General features: G+C 47.8%; 1 protein-coding gene across 2 annotated transcripts in view; it reads left to right on the forward strand.

Annotated features, from left to right (window-relative positions):
• LOC147905512 (uncharacterized) overlaps window positions 1-16529 on the forward strand; it is a 72899-nt gene extending 56370 nt beyond the window's left edge. The window contains exons 5-10 of one of the 2 annotated variants that reach the window (XM_087373065.1): window positions 6969-7039; window positions 7181-7232; window positions 7481-7529; window positions 7620-7766; window positions 8193-8312; window positions 16278-16528. In XM_087373065.1, the coding sequence (XP_087229191.1) occupies window positions 6969-7039; window positions 7181-7232; window positions 7481-7529; window positions 7620-7766; window positions 8193-8312; window positions 16278-16422 (584 nt within the window). In that variant the 3' untranslated portion in view covers window positions 16423-16528. Of the gene's footprint in view, window positions 1-6968; window positions 7040-7180; window positions 7233-7480; window positions 7530-7619; window positions 7767-8192; window positions 8313-16277 lie in introns of both variants that reach the window. The other variant, XM_087373074.1, reaches the window with a different exon arrangement.
• The last annotated feature ends 301 nt before the right edge of the window (window positions 16530-16830 follow it).

Raw genomic sequence — 16830 nt, forward strand, 5'->3', positions numbered from 1 at the left:
CAGGGGGTCCATATGCCACGCTTTCCCTTGCAGCCCTATGATGCGAAGGCGCTGCCAGGGAAGCTGGGGGTCGATCACAGCCTCTCTGCTCTGGAGACGGCTACCATCGACGACAGAGAAGAAACGAATGGAGGAGTCCGAGAAAAGGCCTGCAACCACCAAAGGAATGCTACGGGGTGTGAACTGCCCTAGCCACCACTCATCTCCTGGGAGGAGCTGTCTGGTGATCCTGGGAATCCTCCAACCTGCAGGAATGGCAGCATCAATCTCTGCTCGCCGAGCTTGGATCCCACGTGCCGTACCTACTACTGTTGCCAGCTCATCTGGGCCCAACTAGCTATAGACGTCCCTCCAAACCTGGAGCGAGCGCGCAGGCCCACGCGCCCAGAGCGCCCAGGGGATATGGGATCTCTCTCCAAGCTGGCGACCTGTATCATCTGTCACTTGGTTGCTCCAAATCAGGGGATGTCTGTCTATCTCCTCTTCGCAGCCTGGGGGAACCTGGGAGAGGCTGTGCTGCAGCTTCCTCCAGACCGAGAAGAGGCTGTGGAGGAAGGGGGAGCGGGGCTGAGTCAGCAGGGTTGAAGTGAAAATCCACCGGATAGAAGGCTGCCAATCACCCCCTCTCTGGGGGATACACGCGCTGAGACCATGCTGAAGCAAGAGCTTCCACGTCCGCCCTCCTGGGGTCAAGCCGTGGATGACTAACTTGCCAAGTAATGCCTGACTCTGAAGTTTTGGATCTATGATGCCAAGACCGCCCTCTGTCTGGGGGAGAATGACCGTCTGCCAGGCAACTCAGGCTCTGGTGGTGCTGGAACCGTCTGAGCCAGACCACAGAAAGTTCCGCACCAGTCTCCTCAGTTGGGCTATGCATGATCTCGAAAAGCACCAACAAGATGCCACATACCAAGCGGTGGCTAGAAGGACCTGATTGACCACAAGGGCCCTGCTTGCCAGAGATAGCCGAGCCGTGCTCTAGAAGGCTAGCTTCCGTCGTATGGAAGCTAGGACCGGTAGGAACTGTTGAGCCGGTGTGGTATCCAGCCCTACCTGGAATCCAAGGTAACGTGTCATCTGTCCTCTAGGGATCCAGCGAAACCCCAGGAAAATACCCCACTGTGAGCTGGCTCTCGGATCCGTAAGAAAACCAACTGACTTATGCTAGTTGATTTTCGCCCCAGCGGCTAGGCAGAAAACCTCTAGAGACAATCTCACTCGCTCCAGTGACTGAATATCATCCTGCACATACAGGGTCGTGTCGTCTGCTGCATACTGGAGTCCAGAAGTTCTGCATCGTCCCTGATAGGGAGGCACATCCCTCGAAGACCAGTGGTACGGGCTCGTAGAAAGTGAGTCATGGCCTCCGCAAAAAAGAGGAAGAGGTAGGGCGCAAGCGGGCAGCCCTGACGTACCGAGCGCTCGAGGGTGAATCTCTCCCCCATCCTGCCACTGATGATAACCCGGCTGGAGGCCGATCTGTAGAGGCTAGCAATACCTTTAATCCACTCGTCCGAGAAACCAAACCGAGAAAGTGTGCCCTCCAAGAAGGACCAGTCTACCCTGTCATACGCCTTCTCAAAGTCAAGAAGGAGTATGGCTAGGTGCTGGCCACTATGCTGGGCCCACTCCGTCGCCTCTGAGAACGTGAAGATGTTGTCCAAAATGCTGCGATCCTGGACAAAACCAGTCTGGGTGTCGTGGATCAAGTCATGTAGCAGGGGTCGGATGCGGCTACTGATCATCTTGGCGAGGATTTTATAGGTAGTCGGAAGGAGGGTGATAGGGCGCCATTGTCTGATCTCTTGACGGTCCCCCCCTTTGGGGATGAGGCAAATCAAGTCTATCGCAAGGCTCTCTGGCATCTATCCACTGGAAAAGATATGCTAGAAGGCTGCGAGCAGGGGCTGGTGGATCTGCTCCCAAAAGGTGGTGAAGAAAGCTCTGGAGAGCCCATCCTCACCTGGGCATTTCTGCCCATCAATATCGCTCACAGCATCCTGCATCTCTGACACGGTGAACGGGGCGAGAAGGGCCCCACTCATGCTAGGCTGCACGAGCGTCGGCGTATACCTCCACACCTCCTTCCTGCAACGGCGGGCACGAGGGTCTGGGGGCTCCTGCTGGAATAGGGATCTATAGAAATCTGTCGCCAAGTCCCTGACCTCGTCTGGATCTGTCCTGACACTACCATCCCCTGCACCCTAAGAGATCGGAGCTGTTCCCCTGCTGACCTCTGGCCATGAGTCCTGAAGAACTCTCTGCACATCTTGTCGCCTTTCCTAGCCCAAAAGGACTTGGAAGCGTGGAACGAGAACTCTAAGCGTCTCTAGGTGATCTCCTCTAACATGGCTCGGGCTCTAATCTCCTGTCGTCTGAGCTCCTCGAAGCCTGGGGAAGACTGATGCATCCGCTGTATCGAGGCAAGGTCTCTGAGGCCCCTCTCCTTCGCCCACCACTGCTGCCTGACCAGAGTCGCCTCCTGCTGACATATGAGGCTAGACTCGACGAGAACCTGAGCTACGTGAGCTGCCATATCCCCCAAGGGGTCCGAATCCTGCTCCCACAGGTCCACTATCCTACTGCAAACCGCTGCTCTAGAGTAGATGGAGTCTGGGATCCGGCATGAGCAGGGAGGTAAGGAATGAGAGGTTGAGTCCAGGACTAGGATGACTGGGGCATGGTCAGAGAGGGTCGTCCTTGGAACCACCCCTGACTCTCCACCTCTGCCTATTGCCCAATCGCTGACATAGAAACGGTCCAACCGCTCCAAAAGTCTGCCTCCCTGCCTCCTGTAACCCCAAGAGAAGTCCAAGCTCCCTGTCCATCTGCAAAAGGAAGGCTCTCTCGAACTGTCCCGACCTCCCACAACGAACAAGAAAGAGTCCCATTCCGCCTGCTCCACCTGAGCTATACCGAGGAACTCTGGGTCCCGTCCCTGCTGATCCTCTAGAGCCTCAAGGTTATTGAAATCCCCTCCTACAATCCAAGAATCCATCTCTGGCAATAAGTCTGTCAGAAAGCTCCAGAAAGTGGCTCTCTGTCTAAGGTCGGTCGGGGCATAGATATTGAGGATGCCGATGCGGGATCCCTCAATATTCAAGCCCACCCAAAGCGCTTGTCCTGGAATCAAGGTGCCAAAACCACACACATGCTGAACTAGAGAAGCGTCGATCGAGGTACAGACACCTCTGCTCCCCTGCTCGCCAATCGAAGGTTCCTAGTAGGTGTGGGAGCGCCCTGTGAGGACCTTCCCACACTTACTGGCCTGAGAAGCCGAAAGCTTGTGTTCCTGTAATAGGAGCACATCTACCCTTCCCACCAAAGCTAGCTGGAGCTCCTGTTTGAGCACCATCTTCTTGGGACCGCAGGTTCCTGATGAGTGGAACTTGTTGACGTTCCAAGAGATAATGCGTATACTCATGAAGAGGAGAGGTGGGCCACAAACAGCTGTTTGCTTGCGGTCGATGCCGAGGTGGTCGGAGGATGTCCGGTGTGCAGACGAAGGCGCTTCTGTGAAGGTTTCGAAGGTGAGGCTGGATCATCGGACCCATCCTCTAAAACCTTCAGCAGAGGGGAAAGGCCCTTCGTCCCATGGTGGTAAGCTCTCTCTAACCAACTCGAAGCCTCCGTCAGGGAAATACTGTAGAAGCCCGCTACCTCTGAGGTCCTCCAAGGGTGGAGCCCTTCCGCGTAGATCCACTCCAGAGGCGGTCAAATGATGATCAAAAGGCGGAACCGTTTGGCGCTGTGGCGCCATCTCAGACGAATGTCACCCTCCTTCCACTGCTACTGAAGAAGCTCAGCTACTCTGCTACCAATCCAATCCTGTATCTGCTCCTGGGACTGATCACCAATCGTCTCCCAAACATTTTCATTCGTCCATTGCTCATTCCCGTCACTAGTGATAGTGAAGGAATAGCTAGGACCATCATGGGGGGCGAGGACGGACACCTTACCCTCCGCCCCCTTTCGGAGGAAGAAGATGCTGATGTCTAGGCATGCAGGGAAGGAGCCAATACCAGCTGCATCCAAGTGATCCCAAGGTCCTGCTCGGTAGAACTCCAAAGGTAGAGCTCTAGGAGCTGCCCTTGGGTGGGGGGATGAAGATGAGGAGTCAGAACCAGAAAGCGGGGTGCTGGTCGTCGGAAGAACTGGGGTGGTGCTGGCCGTCTGCAGGGAAAGGCCTCGCCCCTCCACCGGGCCAGGGGGGTAGGCGCGGCGGAGGTCTGTGCTAGCTTCGAGGCCGCAGAAGGAGGGGGGGTCCCCGGAGCAAAGGTGCCGGGGGGGTCCCGGAGGGGGGGGAGGTAGGGGAACCGAGGAGAAGGGGGGAGGAGGAGGGGGGGGGTGGGGTGAAGGATGAGGAGGAGGCTGGCTGACCTTCTCCTTCCCTTTCTCCTTCCCCTTATTGGGCTGCTGCTGACTGGTGACCTCAGGGGTCTCCTGCTGGAGAGGGGGCTTTTTGGTTATTGTTTTGTTTCCTTTCCATTTCCTTTTGACCTCAGTCTAGCCTTCCCCTTCTGGAGGGGTTGTCGATGCCTGGCGGGGGGGATCCCGAATTGCCTGGCTGGGGGCCATCGGAGGTTCTGTCCTCGTGAAGCGAGGGCAAGAGCGCGCTTGGTGCCCGAAGCCGTGGCATCTCAGACACTGATTTGGGCGACCAGTGACCATAATGCACTGCGTCACCACACCTGTGTCCGTCTCAATCTCGAATTCCGAGGGGATACTCTACGGATCTAGGACTGCCACTTTGACGCGTGGCACCTCTTGGGTTGCCGCCGCATCAACGAAGGTGTCCTGCATGAGCCAACCAAAGTGCGCCCCCAAGTCCTTGATGATTGGGCGAAGCTCTGTTGCGAGGCCTGGGAAGATGAGGGTAACTGGATGGCGGGGGATACGGAAGCGGGCATCGAAGTCCGCTACACTGAAACCCCTATACCGTGGGACCATAAGGATGATCTTCCCACCCATAGAGGTAGGGGACCGTCTGACCATATCGCTCGCAGCCTGCGCCGAGGAGAGCTTGAGCCAGAAGATACCATGTCCCATGAGTGCGACCTCCTCAATGTGGCTGTCCTCAAGGTATAGGGTGGAGTGCAGCCAGTCCCTGATGTCTGCTCGTGAAGGGGCGTAGCCAATGACTCTTCCATAAACGGAAGTCTGGGAAAAGTCATTGGCAGCCTGCTTCACCAAGGAGACCTGATGCTCTGTCAGTGTTATGCGGTAGGGGGAAGGAAAGAAGGAGGGATGGAGACGCAAGAGGAAGCGGGGGAAGGAGAGACAGCAGCGGGGAAAGATAATGGCGAGGGAGGGGAAGGAAAGGAGGAGGGAGGGGGTGGCAGCGCGGCGCGAAGGCGGGGAAGGGGAAGGAGGAGAGGCGGGGGTGTGGCAGCGCGGCGTGAGGCGGAGGCGGGGAAGGAAGGAGGAGAGGAAGGAGGGGAGGGGGGGGGGGGTTGGCAGCGCGGCGCAGAGGTGGGGAAGGGGGAGGAAGAGGAAGGGGGGTGGGGGTGTGGCAGCGCAGCGCGAGGAGGAGGCGGAGAAGGAAGGAGGGGTGGAGGGAGGGTGGCGCGGCAGCAGCAGAGAGGCGGAGGAGGGGGAGGAAGGTAAGGGGGGAGGGGGCCGCGTGGCGCGAGGGAGGTAGACGGAGCGGGGGGGGCTGGGAGCATTCGCAGGAGCTTGGTGACTCGCTTTACAAATGCTTGGATCAGAGGCGTTTCCTCTTTGTCTTTCATGATGTACTATGATAGACCTGTTTTGCACTTGCTCCAATTCATTCATGTATTAGTTGATATGCTATTCATGCTTTCCTATACTCAAAATAGACTCGTGACAAGAATATGCTGAATACACATACTTTGGAATCCCAGCTTGTTATCTCATTTCCTGTGCATTTATTTTCAAATATATCATATTATTTCCTCCTTGTTCCAATTCCTGTGTTGGTGCAGCTTCCCTGTGGGCCATGTCTGTGGAGGGATGCCAATTCCACGATACTTTCCTTTGTACAATACCACCAGTTGCTTCTTTCATCTATCAGATCTCGCATATGGACTTTTGTTTTGTAAAGAATAATCTCTTTAGAAGTTTTTGAAATCGTACATTAGAAATGCATTCTTTCCTTTGCTTGTGCCATTTTCATTGCTTTGGAAACCTGCTTAATTCATCTTCTCATATATCCGTGCTAACTGCTCCACATTCCAGAAGTATCCTCAACTCCCCCTATCTTTTCCACAAAGTTCCTTTGGTACCATTTCTAATGCTTTCTTCAAGTCTACAAGATAGCACACACGTGCCCACACAAACACGCACATGCATGATGGAGGGTACTAATAAAATATTCGCCCAAATTTCATTCGGACCAGCGCCTTTCCGAACAAATCTTCATCTTTGTTTTAATTAGACTGAAATTAAACAAATCTCTACTAGCATCTCCAAAACTATCTAGAAGAGCCTGAAACTTCTTAATGTGGTTCACCCTATTCTGTAATAGAGCGTAGCATCAGTGTGTGTATATGCGTCAGTGTGCCCGTGCACACACTTTTTTAATTTTGGAGGTGAAATCCATTTGTTCTTATATTACAAAGAACAGTCCCACAAAAAAGGACAGCCGTGCGCGCGCGCGCGCACACACACACACCATGGAAGTAGCTACAAAGTATGTAACTCTTTCAATATGGGAAGGAGACTGCCTCTAGAAGAAAGAAATGTAAAAATGTACAATTTATTTGGAAGAACTCTCTGAAACCCCCTCGTGCAGATTAAGATTTCAGTCCGAAAGGGGTTGAGTCAGTCAGAGTAGAGACTGTACTTATTCGTAGTTACTGCTCTTTATTTCTAATCTGGAATTTGGATGCAAAAAAACTCAAAAGGTTGCTGCACTTTACACCTGAAAGCTATGCCCTTTATCTGTCTGGGCTTTGGATGCAAAAGATAGTAAGTACAGTGTTTCCATATTGTTGAAATTGCAGGTTTCTCTCTATGCGGTTTCGGACTAGGTGAAAGTGCCGAAGAACGTGGGGCACTGCTTGAAGCTGTCATAGTATTTGTTCTGATTTTCCCCCTATTTCTACTTTGCATTTTGTTGTTGAAAACCACAGAACTGCTAATAAATGCACAACTTGCAATGTGATGGCGACCCCTTTCTGAAGTACAAGTTGATGACTAATCATGTTTGTTCTAGGTCAGTTTACCAGATGAGAAGCTGCGTCATGTGAGTGGACTTGGCATGCCAGGTTATAGGGCTATGCACATATTTATGCTAGTGAAAATTCATCAGAGCTTTTAGACAGTATATTCTAGCTTAAATTTTGGTATCTGAAGGCATATATTGTCTGTGGCGCATGTGTATTAATGTGTATGCATGCATGTTGTGTAAATACATACATACATACAGACGCACATACATATATGTGTGTGTGTGTGTGTTCCCTTTTCTCTTTGGGGGCTGCCTAAATGGTGGTTTCTTTGACCTTCATGGCAGAGGAGGTCCTGCAGGCAGTATCAGCAGGAATCGACCTTTTTGATAGTACGTATCCTTCTGTGTGTTTGATATGCAAGTGATGCTTCTAATTTTGTGTTTTGTAAATATAAATCCACATTTCTCCTTTACTCAATAGCAGATATCCTCATGTTCTTACCATGGGGGGTCTTGCCATGGTATTCCCCTTCAGCATGGAAGAAGACATAGGAAGTAATGCCATTTTAACTGATGATACTGATATTGGATCAGACTTTACCAAGATAAATTTGCGTGCCGTAATCTACAGGTGCAGTTTCTTTTGTTGAATGCCATCTTTTTCATTTGTTTCGTGCAAATCTGACAGGTACTATCTATTTAATTTTAATCAATTCAGCAAATATATTGAGTTCTAGCTATTTGGAAAGCAGGAGGGAGATAGCTGAGGTTTTTCCTTCCTAGAATGCTTGTCTTGATTGGGTTTTAAATCCTACTAGTGGTTGTAGTTGGTTCCCCCTTATACATTTTAAATTATCCCTCCTATGAATTGCTGTTCCTTAATGAGAATGCAGTGACAGAAATTGTGAAGCTACATAGGATTAGTAGCATGAGATAGCTGGGTAAATTGATAGTGCCATGCTCGGAATTAACACTTCACCGGAGAGCTGAGTGATTAGGATGGTGACCTTTGCATGCAAACTCCACTTACTGACTTGGCAATTTTCATTTTTGGCAGATCTGACTCAACACCCATACTTCAGAAGTGTCAATGCTACACATGTATGAACCACACAAAAGCTTATTTGAATCATTTACTTAATACGCATGAAATGCTGGCCCAAACACTCTTGGATATGTAAGTATGTATGACTTTCTTTTTGTGTGCACATGCGTGCGCGTGTGTGTGTGTGTGAAAGAGAGAGAGAGAGAGAGAGAGAGAGAGAGAGAGAGAGAGGTTATTAAAAGTCTTTGGAAGACCAAAGGGTGTATGAGACTAAAAGAAACTTGATACAATGATGCAGCCACTAAGTGGGCATCAACACCCATGATGAATATAGAAAGAAGAGTCCGTAATCATGATCATAATGGTGCCAATACATAGAGAAAAACTCTCTAGCTCAGAGGATGGGAGCTGGCGGGGCGTCAAATTGGTGTTCCGTACACTTCTATACAGATGTACGGAATCCGTACAGTAGGACAATTTCACATGTGTGAACCTGATGCAACCAAAAAACGGACAGATATGATCCAAAATGCGTCTCCCTTCGCAAGTAGCTGCTCCAAAATGTGGTCTTCTTGCATCAAAATTAGAGTTTTCGAGACAGAAGTGCTTGGAGAGGCCTCAAATGCTCACGGGTGTGAAGAAAGCGAGCAAATCATCAGAAAAGAGAGGCCCATGGGCTGCCAAACAGCTTTGAACAAGCTACCAATGGCTGTAGGAATGAATCCTCGACCTGCTCTAATACCACTGTAGGCTATGGCAAGCAATGGAAGCTTGAAATGGAGAAGAGAAGACAAAAAACGAGATGCTCAAGAGAGAGCCAATATAACAAAACCCTAGCACTAAGTGTCCTAACTATCCTAAGTGGTACATATTTTAACTGTACCAACTGACCTAATTGACTGTAACTAGGCCTACAAGGCACATACCAAGGAACGAGTGGCACCTATGGATAGTCCATAGAATGGCCTATACAAAGTAGTGGAGATAAGGTGAGCTTTTGGAATAACTTCATCAATATTTAGGAGTTGCTCCTTGAGATCCTAAATTTTGGTCAGGTTTGACATCGAGTCTCTTTCATGCATCCTTAGTGAATCAAGTTCTTGTTTTAGAAATGAGACCCTTGCCTCATTACGGGCTTAATACATTGCTTTCAATGTATGCCATGCATTTTTAGAAGTCCCACAAGTCCTCATATGGGGTAGAATGAAAGAGCAATCAAAGACAAGGTTGTGCACCTCGGGATCCCATTGTGTAACATGTAGAGGACTTCTACCGTAGTAAACAACCTTAGACTGACTGTAGAGAGAAAGAGATCCGAGATTTGACACAAGACATGCAAATATGATGCAATGGAATTTGCAATTACTAAAATGAATGCGATGAACGATTACAATATGATGCAATGTGCAATTACTAAAATGGATGCGATGGCTGATTACAATTATGAGCCCTAATGGGTCGGGGCTTTGAATAGCTCCTGAGGCAATGCTGAGCCTCACTAGATGCTGATGTAGAGGCTGTAGTAAATGATGATGCAGTAGCCGGATTGTGGAAGGCTTGCTAATGCTGAAGTGGCGCCTTCCCAATGCTGCTCCTAATCGCTGCATGCTGGAGTGCTACTGACTGAAGTATGCTGAACTGCTGCGTAATGCTGGAGTAAAGGCTAGGACTGCTTGCTGGAAATGGAGGCCAGGCTCCCGCATTGACTGTTGGAACGAGTGCCCCACAATGGAGGGCTAAGGACTTAAATAGGGCCCAAATCTGGCCGACGGGGGTAGTAGGTTGACTAACCAACTTTGGGTCAGCCAACCAGTCGGCCTGACAGGCTGCCCTGCAACGCTCTTGACAATGATGCACATTTTTGTGCCTTTGATGGCCCTGAATCCATGCCCAAAATCATGCCTTAAATGTTCCAAAATATGTCGCAACTTGCTGACTGTGCAGCCTGGTGTCACTGCCACTGTGCATATGGCATTGGTGCACGTGACACATCATCTATGATATGGTGTTGGTTGAGCGGTTGCCTAGCCTTGGGCTTACTGCCCACCATAGCCATCACCTCAACCAGCTCCTTATTGCGGGGAGTGCCAGGAGCTATAGCTCGCTCCAAGACAGGCTTTATAAACTATCATGAAATCTCTTGAAACCAAAAGATTCTTAATCGTGAAGCTCCAAAGAAAATAGTTGCTGCCATCCAACTTATCCTCTTGAACAAGGACTCCCAACACATCATTGGGATTTTGAGGCATCTCAGATAAGTGCACAAATATACGATCTTTGAAAAGGTCACTTGTGGGAAATAAACTGCACCAACGAAATTCAAATGCTCTACAAGCCAATACTTGGCCAAAGTCTACACAATCTGGCTGAACCTGACATGTACTTGCATGTAAAAATCCCCTTGGCACGAGGGCCAACAAATGCAAGCATTGGAGACAAAAAAGACCAAATTTCTGGGGACAAAAGATACTCCAAAATGAGGAAAAGCTGAGCAAGAAAGTTGCAGCCTGTAAAATCCGAAAAATAGTACTAGCCATCCTTAAAACAGCTCCAAAACAGGTCGAAATTGTCTATGACAGCAACATATGTGACTTCTATATTAGGGTTTGGTTCAAAGCAGGAGTCAGACTGTTTGAAACCATAAAAGACAGATCCAAATATTGGAATAGGGTTGGTCACCTCCCCACCTGTGAGTCCCCAAATGAGGAGTGCATTGGGGGGTGGACCATAGAATGATAGGATGGGACATGGGGCTGCCATGTGGGCAGCATAGAGAGAAAGCATGTACCTGGCTATCGGAGGCCACCATGGAGGGCAGATATGGCATGGCAATGCCTATGGGTACTTCATTGCGCAGGGATTGTAGCAAGAAAGAGGTGTGATGACCCCATGTTGACGTTATCAAGCTGTATGTATGAGTACGGAGCAGAGCCGGGGCCTCTAGAGGACCTGGATGATCACTGACTTGCCGTCACGTGGCAAGTCAGGGGTGGAGGGGCCAACAAGCAGGCTGGTAAACCCCCCCAACCAGGTCGGCTAGTAGGCTTGCCTCGGTCGGCCAAAAGGACTTGGGGGGGGTTTGTGGTGTACACCATGCTATGGGCTATCCATAGGTGCCTCTCATTCCTTGGTATGTGCCTTGTAGGCCTAGTTACATTCAGCTAGGTCAATTGGTATAGTTTGTACATGTACCACTTAGGACAGTTAGGACACTTAGTCCAATTAGGGTATTTAGGCCTAGGGTTTTGTTATGTTGGCTCTCTCTTGAGCCTCCACTCCAAGTTTTGCTGCAATTCATTACAACATCTCGTTTTATGTCTTCTCACCTCCATTTTTGAGCTTCCATTGCTTGCCATAGCCTACAATGGTGTCAAAGCAGGTCGGGAATCCATTCCCTCAGCCATTGACAGCTTTTCCAAGCTGTTTGGCAGCCTTCTAAGCTCTCATTCATGCTGGTCTGCTTAGTTTTTGAGGTTTTCTACACGCACGGTATCACCTGTGGCCTCCACAAGCATTTCTTTCGCGAGAACTTCACATTTTTTGTGGGAAATCAGTGTTTTGGAGTGCGTGTAGGAATCGGTACATTTAAAGCTTGCTGCAGCATTGTACATATTTGCACATGTGGACGGGGGCTGTTGCCTGCATTTAATGCTGTCCTGCCACCGTACAGACAACTTTTGTCTGCATTTAATGTTGCCTCGAGCCTGTACGGCACTATACGGACCTGCTGCTCCATGTTTTTGACCTGTACGGAAGGTGTACAGCCAGTGCACGGGGGTGCATTTATTGCTGCATGGTCCGTTTCAGGGTTCGTGCCAATCGATTCGAAGCTTTTTCGGCCTTTCGAAGCTGCCTCAAGCTGCGTACTAGTTGTTGAAGACATTTGGAGATTGTTGAAGCGATCCAGAGGCTTCTCCTTGAGCCCATTCCTTCTCATTTGGCTTCCCTTTGCCTCGGGCTGCGAGTTTCCCTCCATTGGATCACCCTACTCTCATTTCCAAGTGCTCTCCTCCTCATGGGAGCACTTTCTCTTGCTGGAATTCTCATTTCCAGCCCTCTGACTAGCAGCAAGGATGATTTGTTTGGGATGCTTGGGGCTGAGAACAAGCTTGATGGCACAAATTACCCCATGTGGGCATACATGATGGGGCATGTATTAGTTGTCCAAAATTTTTTGTAGTCCATTCTATGGGCTATCCATAGGCGCCACTCATTCCTTGGTATGTGCCTTATAGGCCTAGTTACATTCAGTTAGGTCAGTTGGTACAGTTAGTACATGTACCACATAGGACAGTTAGGACACTAGTCCAGTTAGGATATTTAGCCCTAGGGTTTTGTTATGTTGGCTCTCTCTTGAGCCTCCACTCTCAGTTTTGTAGTGATTCATTACAACATCTCGTTTTTTGTCTTCTCACCTCCATTTTTGAGCTTCCATTGCTTGCCATAGCCTACAAGTGGTTTTGGCCAGGGCTTGTGCCCTATATAAGGTGGCCATTTGGGCCTCCATATGCATTACTTGGAGGAGCTGCTGAGGAGCAAGAAGGAGCATCAACAATAGCAGTAGTTGGGCCCAACTAGGCTGAATACTTGTAGACTTAGCTTAACAAGAGCTGCCCACCTAGGCTGGCTTTTCGGACAGTTGAAGGTGGCTGACTGAAAACGAGTTCTCGAGCAAGGTCTCTCGTGATGGAACTAAGGGTTTTTGTGAAAGAAGTGCTTCCTGAGGGCAAGGAAGCACGGGGGAGCTGCTCTAAAACCAATTTGTGAGAAATGGAAGCGAGGTGCAATATGATGGAGGGACAACTCGTTGAACTGCCTGTGGTATCAAGAATCTGTGGCTTAAAGGAAGTACAATGGTGTAAAACCCTAAAATCTTAGGGTGAAACCCAAACTGGTTAGGACCCATACTAACACTGACTCAACCAACCAACTCAACGACTGCCTATGGTTTAGGGGAAAAATCTCAATGAGGAAAAAAGTGTCCTGAACCTTATTACTTGACCAGTGTCTTAATATTTCCAACACCGAATGAGTCATACTAGTTTAGAGTAATTCGTTTGGTTAAGAAATGCTGTTGTACGTTAATAACCCTTATGAATAGTGCGCTTAGACAATGCTTATAAAATATCCAGGCAAGTTCGAGGTAGTCTTCTTGGATGATATTCTTATCTTCAATAAGACTAATCAAGAGCATTTGAAGCGTTTAAAGGTTGTCTTTGAATTGCTCATGCAGCATCTGTTGTATGCCAAAAAGTGTTAAGTGTGACTTCTTTTGTAAGCAAGTCAAGTACCTGGGTCATACTATTCTTGAAGAAAGAAGTTAAAGCTATTCTAGTCTGACTTCTCTAGAATAGATGTAATACTCCTTTGTCTCTTGCGCTTAAGGAAGCTGAAAAGTTTCTAACGAATCTTTTGTATTTGTAACTTAATGCAAGTAATAATGCTACGGAAGCGGTGTTGATGCAAAGTAGACGACTGGTGGCTTATAAAAGTAAGAAACTAGAACCAGCTGAGAAAAATTATTCAGCATATGAGAGAGATCTATGCTATTATCCATGCCTTGAAAACAGGGGGCAGTATTTATACTTGCTAAGTTTGAAATTCTCTTGACCTGAGTTAAATCTGAGAAAAGTTAAATTTGAAGAGGGTGAAAGAGTTTATTTGAGAGGACCTGAGTTTCTTTGAAAGCTTAAATACTGCTGATTGCCCTAAGTTGTGTCTGAGGTATTATGGACTATTCACGATACTCTAGAGCTGCTAGCTTGCTTTACAAATCAGCCTCAACAGAAGGATGTAGAGTGCATCCAATGTTTTATGTTAGTCATTCAAAGAAGCAACTATTTGAAGGTGATAGTTTGGTAGAAGAGGAGATTCTTGTAGAGTTGATTAGACCTCCAATTCTTCCAAATGAGCCAAAAAGCTAATAAATTCACATGCCACACAACCTTCCAAGAATACTTATTAAATTGGAAATATGGTGCGGAAGAGAATACTACTTTGACAAGTGTAAACAAACTTAGAAGGCGGTTTCCTAATATTGCTTCTGGGGACGTCAACAATTCTCAAGGCGGAGGAAATGCTACCTTGGGTTAGGGAAACTAGGTGACTAGACTGTGGTCATTTGGTAGTGGGGATGGAGTGACCCTAGGGGATAGTAGTGTTTAGTTTGGACAGTTAGTACTAACTAGGTGCCCTAAGTATATTAGAAGTCCTAAGCATACTAGGACTCAAGTAGTAATTGACCACTGGGCATGGCGGTGGCAGAGGGTGCCTCTAAACATTGCTAGTAGAGTGCACATTCAAGGAGAACTACCATGGGTGGGAGGTGAATATGAGTCTCCAGTCATCTGTCATTGAGCTTGACGCTTCTCCCAGTATGGATGCGGCACTACTCTTCAATGTATGCTATCTATTTCAGTGTTGTTCGTAGCATTCAGTAGTGATCTCTGTAGTAGGTCAGCTCCCCTGTGAAGCTCGTTCAGTTTTTTCAGGGCATCCCCAGGATTGGATACATGATTCTTCAGAGTGCCCTTCACAATTAACCCAGAAATCAGCCTTATTGGATAGATCAACACCTCTCTGAGCAGCAGTGTAAACCCCACTTGCATCATGATAGATGGTTTCTTAGCACAACAGCATTGCTAATATAACTGGCTACATAGGATGGGTATCTTGAAGGCAGAGAGTAAAAGCCAGTGTCAGGGCTTGTGCTCAGCGTAATACTGTTAGCGATGTAAGTTACATGGGGTTGTGCTTCATGGGAACTTGCCTTTGGGCAGTCCCTACTCTACGAAGCCGAGTCAACTCTGTGGACTTTCTGTAGCCCAGTTTTCAACAGTAGTGACATCGTTGTGTTACCTCTCCCACCTGATATATCTTTGTGAATTTTGTCTTTTTCCTCCAGTTACATGGGGTGGTGCTTCATGGGAACTTTCCTTTGGGCAGCCCTTACTCTATGAGGCCGAGTCAGCTTAGTGGACTTTCTGTTGCGCAGTTTCCAACAGCAGTGACAGCCTTGTGTTGGCTCTTCCCACCCGTAATTTTCCTTTCTTTTTCCTCACATTTGGATTAATTTTCTCCTTGACCACCTCACATGATGCATTTGATATGAGATTGGGAATTGTTTATGCTAGCTGTCTGACCCTTTGTACTCTACTTTCTTGACATGTAATATATTCTGTCAAGGACAGGTGTTACCTTCTTCTTTTGTGTATGTTGGCTGGTAGTGATAGATACTATTTCTGCTTTTCGACATATGTTGGCTGTTGGTATGCGCATTTTGGCTTATTTCATTGCAACTATTCTCCCAATCGTAGAATGTTAGTGTTGAGAAATTGTGCCAATGCTTTTATAGGTAATAGGATCGGAGCATGCTTATGTTGAGCAACATTCTGTGCTTTGAGCTGGCTTGAAGCCAGTGAGGCAGGAGTTTTGAGGGCTATTTTCTGATTCAATGTGACACTCCGGGATTGGTATAATGTGCACAGCATCCTAAACCTTTTTTAACATGCCTGTATATTGAGAAGAAGACAATTTATGCCTTGGAGCTCGTTTAAGGTAGCAGGTCAACCAGGCCCATAATATTGCACTTAGTCCATCACACTGCCCAGTTTAGTGTACTTTAGAGCAGCTCACCCTTTGAAGCTTGGAGTTGTCCAATACTAGCCAATTTATACTATATATAGGGGGCATTGGCAGTAAGGCTGTATATGCAGATCTGTGAAACGATCAAGTAGGTAGTGATGAGGTTAAAAGGCCTGATGGTTAAGTAGAGCTAGTTTAATCCTTAACATGAAAATCGGCTCGCATTCCATCCAAGGCCTGAATGGATTACTTTCTGATACGTATTTCTCACCTTCTGTAAGATATTATTATGGACATGAATAGTTATAGGTGGTGAACATCTGACAGTTTTTGGTAGATTATGCTGGAGTTTCCTAGTTAAGAATGTAAAAGATGCACAATTTAGAGAGAGAGTATCAATAACTGTAATGTGAGAAGCTACTCAATATCTACAGTTCTTTTGTGTGGGGGATTTGCATGAAGTATGATATGTAGGTAAGATAGATTCCGTAACCCTTAAGTGCTTTCTTGCAGACATAACACTCACCATTTCTTGAACTTTTTTGGAGCAATAAGAGATGCGATCGCTGGTGGTTACTTCACAAAATTCAGGGCTTGGTTTGTGAGTCAAAGGCGAGAATTGAATGAAGTATTTATTGCCTTATGGGATAAGAGGTAGGAGTTATGGTCACGTTGGGATCCCTTGCAGCAGAGTCTTGGTATTGTTAAGGGCTTTCCAAGGAACAAGACATTAAAATACTGGGAGATCAAGTCTTGTTCCATGAAAGATTGTACTGGTAATATAAATCTTGGAAAATTTTATTAGCACTTCATTCAAAGATCTTTACATGTATGCTCTCTCTCTCTCTCTCTCTCTCTCGCGCCCTGCCCCCCCCCCCCCCCCCCCCCCCTCTGTGCATGAACAAGCACGCAGCTGCAGCTGCAGCCAAACTTGTGAACAAACCCATAATGTCTCAATTGCATAAAGGTTATGGCCCTATTGCATAGCCTCCTAGTCGATACACTTGGGGGATCTTTAGATGTGCTCTCTCTCTCTCTCTCTCTCTCTCTCTCTCTCTCTCTCTCT

The sequence above is a fragment of the Dipteris shenzhenensis genome, chromosome 1 (genome assembly GCF_047967505.1).
Source record: "Dipteris shenzhenensis isolate YYH24624 ecotype China chromosome 1, Dip_SZ_1.0, whole genome shotgun sequence".
NCBI lineage: Eukaryota > Viridiplantae > Streptophyta > Polypodiopsida > Gleicheniales > Dipteridaceae > Dipteris > Dipteris shenzhenensis.